General features: G+C 35.2%; 1 protein-coding gene across 1 annotated transcript; it reads right to left on the bottom strand.

Annotated features, from left to right (window-relative positions):
* Window positions 1-560: 560 nt before the first annotated feature.
* On the bottom strand, window positions 561-6,517 carry LOC144470024 (uncharacterized). The gene is made up of 3 exons (XM_078180803.1): window positions 6,310-6,517; window positions 3,415-3,669; window positions 561-808 (listed from the first exon to the last, which is right to left on the bottom strand). Exons 1-3 carry the CDS (start codon window positions 6,515-6,517, stop codon window positions 561-563), a joined length of 711 nt encoding a protein of 236 aa, XP_078036929.1.
* Between the last annotated feature and the right edge of the window lie 3,471 nt (window positions 6,518-9,988).

Here is a 9,988-nt window from a genome sequence, read left to right as displayed (position 1 = left end):
TCCTGATAAACTGGTCTACATATCTCTTTCTCTAGTGATATTCTTTCATTAATGGAAGAATTATTAGAACATTAACCCTTTGCAGTCGGAGCCATTTTAACTGGAAATCTACAATATTTGTTCAGACTTATATTGTTTCCATTTTATACAACCTGTAGCATTTTTTATACATTATGGATTTACATTTTGCCACTCTTGCAACAGCTGACAGCTCTTAAAAATTTTATAAATATAAGTAAATTTGTTAAAAATTGTTTCGAGTCGTGGCATGATCATTTTTAGCGACACCACGCAATCGCAAAGGGTTAATCCTAGTAGCGATGACTGCCCCCATGGCAAAAGCTATGGAACTCTTCGAGTAGGAGGTATCACTTAAACCTATCCACATATATAAGTATAAGTCCTTCTTTACTGAAATTCTCTGGTGAACCATTCAATAAATATAGCATTAATCCTAATAGTGATGGCTGTCTTCATAACAGTCGTCATAGCTTCTCGAATAGGAGCTGTCATTGAAACCTATCCTCCACATATAACCATAACTCATTATAATATTAATCCTAATAGTGATGGCTGCCTTCATGACCATCGCCATAGCTTTTCGAGTAAGAGCTGTGACTCTCATAGGAACCTTCCGCACCATCTCCGTTACCGTGGCTTCCTCCATGACTGTAACTCGAATATTCTGGTCCATGATCCGTGTAGTGTGCACCGTCGTTATAGCTATAACTGTCGTGATCGCCGGCTTCGTCGTGTCCGTCGTGACGACCTCCATCATCGGCGACGTAATGGCTGTCGACGATGGTGCCTGAACAAGTTTAAAACATGGTTCGTGAATGGCCGAAGATAAGTTTTCTGGTAATCGTGTTAATTTCTAGGTTCTTTTTAACACAGTTGAAATTTGTATAGTATATAAATAATAAAAGTATTTTTTATACTGTTTAGTCGATGCTTTCTAAATTCAAGATGGAGAATTGATGTAACAGTTAGTACGTGAAATACTATAACAGTGTATATATTATGCATAGCGATAATTAATTTACTTTGGGTTTGGATTAACATAGTTTACAATGTGATTATTATATGTAAATGAACAAAATATTGTATCTAATATATATATTTTATCTAAAAGAGGGATAACTTTTATTGAATTGTATTGAATTGTATTGTATTGTATTGCATTGTATTGCATTGTATTGCATTGTATTGTATCGTATCCCATTGTATTCTATTCTATCATAATTGTATCTTATTGTATCCTATTTTATAATAATTGCATCCTATTGTACCCAATTGTAATCCTATTGTCTTCTATTGCTTTGCACTGTATTATATTCTATTATATTATCAATATTATATTGACATAATCTTGACGTAACTTTGACAATATAAAAACCTTTCCAGAACATCGTACAACAATGATTACTCAGAATCACCACTCGAATGCAGAGTGTTAATTGATCTCAGCTCTGTTCCTCAAAATAACTTCTATACGAAACGCGTAACATTTAATGCGATCAACACAGCGAAATTTTAGCTGCTGCAACTGCGGAGAGGATGGAGCAAAGTTGATCCTACACCTCCAGCATCATTAAGGCTGGACAATTAAAAATTCATGTACCCGGGTTCGTAAATTAGCAAGCAGCGCCGCTTTCCAGCTTCGTTCCGTTGTTCTAGCCTAGTTCCCGGCCAGTTACGCGCTGTGCGTTGCACATTGAACGTTCCATCCTTCAACGGAATTTTAGCTTTTATTTCTTCTTGAATCGAATCTGCTGTTTTCTTCATTTCTATCTTCGGATCACTTTCAGAAAATGAAATGAATAAAGATTGAATTTTTCGAAGAACTAAACTAGGAAGTGCTTTTGGAAGTACCAGGCTACGATCAGAAGCTGCCTTTTCTTCCCTTCTGATCCATTAGATCGCGTAGAACGTCTTTTGACACGCTATTAACGTTTCTTTTGATTACAGTTTTCAAAGTCGAGTTAAATAAATTAATATTTTACGAAGATACGTTTCCTGAATGCCGAGAATAGGTCATTTTATATCTACGTGGAAAATATAAAACTGAAGCACAAAGTTATGACAATTACACGTGTCTAATAGCAAACGTGTTGAGTCACAGTTTTTTACTGTTACTGTACGTTCCTGTCAATGCACCCCTTTGCGGATATTAATAATATTCTATCCTCCAACGGAAATTTAGTTTTTCGTTTCATTAAATTCTTTCATTTCTCTATTTCTTCTTTCATTTCATTTTCACTTCGAACAAGTTTATTTCTCCATCACCCTCTTGACAGAGCAAGACTGTATTAATAAATTGAATCAAAGTTCGCAATCATTATCGCATAAAGTTTATAGTGTTGAACCAGTGATGAAGCAATTTCAGCAATAAAATCGGCTGTTCGATTGGTATCCTTCTTATGGTTTAGGATAAGGGCCGCCGGATGTGTCGTGTCGGCCACTTGCTCGCGGTTTTCCCGCCACCTGCGTGGCTCTGCGACACGTGCCTTCCGATTTCTCTCTTTACCTCGCCGCCAACCAATACGCGTTCGAGTTCCTCTCGGAAAAAACTATAAAAGAGCAGAAATTTTGACTCGAGTCTCGTTCGCTATTCGCGCTGATTCGCGGTTCGCTTTATTCGCCTTCAGGACTTATTCGCCCTTAGGTCTTATTCGCTCAGTCTCGTCGAGCCTCGACTTTCTCAGTTCTCATCGCAGCCGTCATTTTCTCGCGATTTCTCTCACAGTCTCGACACACTATTTGTTCTCGGCCAGTCTCGTCAGTCGACACTTTGCTATCTCAGTCTGCTCCAGTCGGCTTCAGCTCCCGCTAGTCTTCCAGGCAGTCGATCGATCTCAATATCCGCGTAGTTCGATCAACTGTAAATACTTGTAAATACGCGATCTGTTTTTCTAAATCAGCCGTTCATTTTTAACCACTTCGGTACGGCGCGCATCGGCCACGAAATTGTGCCCACAGCCGGCACTCACCATTCGCATGCTACTTCGTGCATCGACAGTGAATCCGTTTTGCTCTTTTACAGATCTTTGACGAGAAAAGCTTATTTATGTGTATTTCTGGACGTAAACACTGCAATTGTAGAGATAAGGCAAAAGTTCTTGGCAGTCGACTATAGTCGACTATAGTCGATGCTCGGCCGTGTGCGTTCATATCACGGCCGTCGACTATAGTCGACACTCGGCTGTGCGTGTTCATCTGTGGCCGTCGACTATAGTCGACGCTCGTACCGAAGTGGTTAATTAAACGGACGGCGACATCGCTCCATCCCGACGACCAGCGTCTCGGCCTTACAACTCGAGAGATGATTTGATAATCTCGATGTAACGATACCAGGTGTTCACCTACATTCAGTCAGCTATATTGCATTATTTGTATATTATTGCTAGTACGTACCTGCGCCGTCGTGATCGCCGCTTTTCCCCGAACCATAACCAGCACGCTGGTCGTGATGGCTACTTTTCTCGTCAGAACGCGCTTTGCCGAAGGCATCGTTCTTCTCGAACGCGTACTTGTCGCCGTCCCGCTTGTGGAAGGTGTCGAGAGTCTTATAGCCGTGATTGCCCTTGCTGTAGCTCGCCTTCATGTAACCCTTCTCACCCTCGGCGTCGCTCCCGTACGTCTTGTAGTATCCGCCCTCGTCCGATTTCCCTAAAACCACCGTGTTACTCGTCCTCGTTATTGCCCGCGATACCACCACCCACCCCGTACAATCTCACGGGGAACCGGCGAGCTTCGTTTTCGGTGAAACGTTCTCTACTTTGTCCCTTATTCTCGACTTTCCTCCGACGGAATTTTAACGAAATTGCGAGCTGCACGAACCGCGAATAAATTCCGTCCTATTTCGACCGCGAAGGACACCGTCATTTGCATTCGGAAGGAACAAGCTGTCTCAGGAAAAATCGCATTCGCTTTGCGGAAAATATAGAAAAAGCACCAAGTTTCAAGCGTCGCGCATGTTCTCTACACTTCCGGGATTTCGTAATTGTTTTCGCGAACCTGTTTCCTATAGAAATGTTCGAGATGAGGGAGGATATTTTTTTAAGGCGTGTTCTTAAGGCGTAGTTGTAATTAGAGGTGGGCAAAATTTATTTATTTATGGCGAGCACGGATGAAGTTATTTTGGCGAAACGATTGGAGGGTGAATAAATATATTTAAGAGATTCATAAGATTGTTATTAACCATTACTTGTGAATAACTATGTGTGTACCTGAGGAAATTTGCAAATTAATCGAAAGAGTTTTGATTCTTTCTTCATTGTCATTTTTCTTAGTTATGTATTTATTTCGTAATTAATTATCTGGATGGAAAATCTGTAGAATAATGCTCGACTATGCTTATAATAAATAAAAGTTTCGTTTTATTTGTTTTCGATTATTTGCCTTATTTCGTAACATTCAATTTTGTGATTGAATAAAACTTTGCAAATTACTGATGCACACAATATGCTATTACAATATTTTGTACTAAATTGTTGTGAAAATCGATTTTGTAACAGAATAAAGTACTTTGCAAATTAATGAGGCGCGTAATATGTCATTGTAATATTCAATACCAAATTGTTATAAAAATCGATTTTGTGAAAGAATTAAACACTTTGCAAATTATTGATGCGCGTAACATGCCATTTAATCTACTTATTGTCAATGGAAACAGGCAGAAGTATTTTGTTTTCCAGACACGACGAGAGGAATTCTCGGTGCCTTTTAATTTAATGTTTTCCTGAAATAAACACGCCGCTGTGTTAATCAATTAACGGCAGCTCATTAATTATAAAAGCAGAATCGCTAATATCCTCCGAACTGGCAGATGTTTCGAATTGTTAGTTAAATTTAATTGCAAATCCCGCAACGCAGTTCATCTTTTTAACGCTCATAAATACACAGTGGGAATGTTAATATTAAATGTTTTCATAAATAAAATAATATTTATTTAGATTAAATATTTATAGCATTTATGGGTCGTTGAAAGACATACATACGTGTTTACATATATAGTTGATGAACCTTTTCGCATAGATCTCGCAATACAATTTTCAAGCAGTTAGAATTTTTATAGAACATTGTCGTTTCTTTTTTAGGCATTTTTATATTTTTATTCTTGAAAAAGCAGGGTAAATTAAAAATTATATTCCGTGGAAATATTATATAATAGTTTCAACATAGTTCGAAGTTCAAAATTATTCAAATTAATTAAAAATTATAAGAATCATAGATCAGTTGCGAAACAAGTTATTTTTTAATTAGTAGACTGTTATGACAATTCGATTTCATTAATTTTTTAATTCAATTTTTAGATTAATCTTGGTTTTATATGTGTATATTAAAGTTTTTTCACTATCATGTTATTATATTTTCACTATGGTTGGTGTTAAACGTACGAAAAGTTTGAGATAATTACTACTATACCATTGTTTGCGATTACACTCCGCTTTATTTTATGTATTTATTTATTTATGTACATCAATTTTATACATTTATTGTGGACACGAATAAATGATATTTATTCAGCTGTGATATTATTGATTGTGCATTAATATTTGCAAACAATTCTATTCCTTCGCTTGTAAAATATTTTCAATATTTTTACCCAGAACGATCCTCGAAAAACAACAATGACAATAAAACTAAAACGTGGTATAGTAATTTTAGTGGTGTCTCAGAGTCTCGAGTTAATAATATAGAAATAAATTATTACTTCAAACAGCAAATATAAGCATATACATATATAGTTATTATTAACTGTATTACTAAGAACTATTATTAAATAGTACAAGGTGTTGTCACCATTATAAAACTAAATTTTTTTGAAATATAACTTTATTAACATTCTATCACCAGAACTCTATCATTAGTACACTTTACTAGAGTACTCTATATTTAGTATTCGTCACTAGAGTGTTCTATTCTATAATTAGGAATCTTCACTAGTCCTGCATCATTAGTACTCTACCATTAATATTCCATCTAGTACTCCACCACTGGTACTCTATTATTATTATTCTGTTATTCTGTTATTAGAGTACTCTTAATTAGTACTCTCTACTGGTGATCTACTATTAGTACTCATTACCATTAATTTTAGTTATAGCAGTTATTTTCTTATCAAAGTTATTAATACTCATCATCAACCGTGCCTTAATATTTGCAAACAATTCTATTCCTACGCTCATTAAATATTTTCAATATTTTCACCCAGATCTCTCCTCGTAAAATAACAAGACTAACAATAACAATAGAGCTAAAAATTACAGAACTAATAAATAGAAGAAGAGAAATGTCTTAACATACCAGACACATTTTTCTGTTTTCGTTTCGGAGCATTTCCTTCGCCGAGAAGGTCTTCAACTTCGCTGGCAACGGCTGATGGCGATTCGCGCACAGCTCGCCGATTCGAGTGAATGCTTTGGCTATCATTCGAAGCCGCCTGTTCACGGGACGCGGGATAACTAGAACCGCAATGAGCGAGAAGGGCCAACGCGATCAGACCGCGCCACATGTCGCCGTGATCCTGATGCGCCCGATATCGATCTCGATTGTTTGTCGTCTAACTTCCCAGAGACTGCTTTATCCGCATCCTCCCACTCGACGGTGCCGCGAATTTTCTTCCGGGCAGAAGGGAAGCCGGAGAGACAAGAAATTTCGCAACGACCGCGGCCGCAGAGAGTTTTCGAACGGACTGCAACTTGCTTCTTTGCAACGCTGTTGTTGTCGAAATCGGGCCGGCCGAAGAACTGCCCGGAATTTATTTGCGGCGCGGAGTCCGACCGGAAGTTTCGTCGACGGCCAAAGTTTCGCGTTTGGCCGGGAAACGGAGTTTGTTTAAAATACTTGGATACTCGATCCATTATCTAAGCGCACAATCAGTGGCGAAAGTTCGGTCGTGTAATGGACAGAATGTTTATAATACTGAGGATGGTGTTATGAGTTTTCAGAATCTGCGATGTATGGTCGAGAAGTTTTTAATTAGAGGATGAGTTGTAGTAGCGAGTTCAATGGAGTACTAGTCAAGAGTAGTAGCGATAGAATACTAGTGAAGAATACTAATTATAGAATACTCTAATGAAGAGTACTAATGATAAAGTATTAATGAAGAGCACTAGTAAATACTACTAATTGAGAGTACTAATGAGAGAGTATTAATAAAGAGTACTAATGATGAAGTATTAATGAAGAGCTCTAGTAAAGAGTACTAATAGCAGAATAGCAATTATAGCGTACTAATGATAGAGTACTAGTGATAGAAAGCTAATGATAGAGTATTAATGCAGAGTACTAATGTATAGAGTACTGGCAATTAGGTACTAATGATGGAGTATTAATGCAGAGTAGATTGATACTCTAGTGTATAATACTAGTGATACAGTACTAATAAAGAGTACTAATGATAGAATAATAATGATAGCGTACTAGTGAAGAGTACTATTTCTAGAGTACCAGTGATATAGTACTATTGATTGAATACTAATGCAGATATATTTTAAAATGATTTACTTCTGTGAGGCTGCTAACCCCATACAGTAGTTAATAAGTTATTTTTAATGCACGGTTAATAATAACTGTGTTATATACGCTTCTATATAAAAATCGTAATCTTCTGTTATCAAGGTTTTTACAAGAGGAATTTTTGATCTACACCAGAAATTATTATAATAATTATTATGATAATTATTATAATAAAATTCTCTATATATCTTTATATACGCACACAATGACGATAATAATAATATTAATAATAAACGAAATATGTAGAATTATGATACGTTTAACATAGACATAACGTCAAAAAGGCAAACTTGAGATAGAATGAAAGAGAAATTGCAACGTAAAATAGACAATGGCAAAACTGAAATTGCAGATATGAGAAAATGCAGCGTAAATAAAATTAATAACAAAAAGGTCAAAAGAACAGAATATAGAAGAAATGAAGAAAGACAAATTAGGAGCAACTACATATGTATAATCGAATACTAAATCACTATCAATTATACATAGTTAATTTCACAAATAACGTTACTACTAAAATTATGCAATTAATACTGAAAAAGAGACGACAAATCCTACATCATTACCAATTTCATCTAATTTCACAAATAACATTACTACTAAAATTATGCAATCAATACCAAAAAAGGAGCCGATAAATCCGACATCATTACCAATTATACTTAATTTTATAAATAAGATTACTAGTAAAATGATGCGATCAGTACCGAAACAGGCGCGTACGCGAATCACGTAAATGTATTAAATTAATCTGAAAGATACGAATTAATTATGCATTTTGATCCAATGAACCGGAATGTTACGGCGCGGTTTATAATTGGGTACAATTTCTGGCATGAATTGCGTGAACGTGAGTACAATATGCGCGTAGAATAATATTGAAGTTGAATCTCGCAGGAGAAATTGTACGAACAGTTTTCACCATTTCACGGACATGAAATTATGCAATTATTACCTTCCGTGTTACATGAGTCAGGAGACAATGAGCTATTGAATTTACCCACGGACTGCCTTGTTGCACACGGTTCGATGGAACGAAGATATTCGCTAAATGCGTCGACGATTTTGATTTGCATCCGAATCAGGATGCAATATACAAATGAAGAATAAAATTTCAATTCACTTATTTTATTATAGGAATAATAACTGTGTTGAATATCTCGTTTTATAATTTTATGTTGTAAATGAGCCGAGTGAAAAGTTAAGTAATATTTTACATTTTTATGTAAAAAGTCCGTCTGCAATGAAATTGTTGTTATAAATAATAAAAGACACGCGGTAATTTATAAATATACTTAAAATTAATTTTAAATGCAGATAATTGAATTTCTACCAATATAAAATTTTGCAGCTGCCATAAAGACATTATGATAATAAATAAAGTGGTCAATGCACGTTCGATAAAATTTATTACCAACAACAAAATTAATATTTACTTTTGTGATAGTTATGTCAAGGTATTATTAATAATGCCTTTTATTCACCATATGAAAAATGAAATGATTTTAACCTGAAATTTCACCAGATTTACCATTGAACAAAGTTAACAATTGCAATTAAGAAATCGTCAAGTGAACTGACAGCATACAAGCGAACGTTAATTAACGAAAAGCAAATAATTAATAGAAATATTTCTGACTCGCAAGAAATAACTCACCAGAGGTTATGTCAAAATTATGTCATGGTATTATTAACAATGTCTTTTATTTTCCCTGTGAAAAATGAAAATATTTTTAACCTGAAATTTCAGCAGATTTACCATTGGTCAAAGTAAATGTAATTGAAATTGAGAAATCGTCAGGTGAGCCAACTGCGTATAAGGTTATGCCAGGATTTTGTCAAAGTTATGTTAAGATTATATCATAGTTATATCAAAATATTACTAATAATGCCTTTTATTTTCTATTTAAAAAATAAAATGATTTTTAACCTGAAATTTCATCAAATTTATCATTGATCAAAGTTAGTAAGTAGTTACAATTAAGAAATCGTGAACTGAACCGACAGCGGTCAAGCAAACGTTAATTAGTAAAAGTAAATAAATCGACAGAAATATTTTTCACTCGCAAGATATAATTCGGCAGAGATTATGTCAAGATTATGTCAAAGTTAGGTCAAGGTATTATTAATAATACTTTTCGTTCTCCATTTAAGAAATGTAACGATCATTACCCTGAAATTTCACCAGATTCATCATCAATTAAAGTTAACGAGTAATTGCTATTAAGCAAACGTTATGTGAACCAACAGCGTAGAAAGTTATGTGGAGGTTTCGTCAAAGTTATGTCAAAGTTATATCAAGATATTACTTGATTTTCCATATGAAAATTGAAATGATCTTTACCCTGAAATTTCAGCAGATTGACAATTGATTAAGGTAAGCAAGTAATTAGAATTAAGAAGTCGTGAACTGAGCCGACAGCGGTCAAGCGATCGTTAATTAACAAAGAGCAATTAATCGATA

This window comes from Augochlora pura, chromosome 5, assembly GCF_028453695.1.
Source record: "Augochlora pura isolate Apur16 chromosome 5, APUR_v2.2.1, whole genome shotgun sequence".
NCBI lineage: Eukaryota > Metazoa > Arthropoda > Insecta > Hymenoptera > Halictidae > Augochlora > Augochlora pura.
This window is presented reverse-complemented; position numbering and strand designations above follow the sequence as displayed.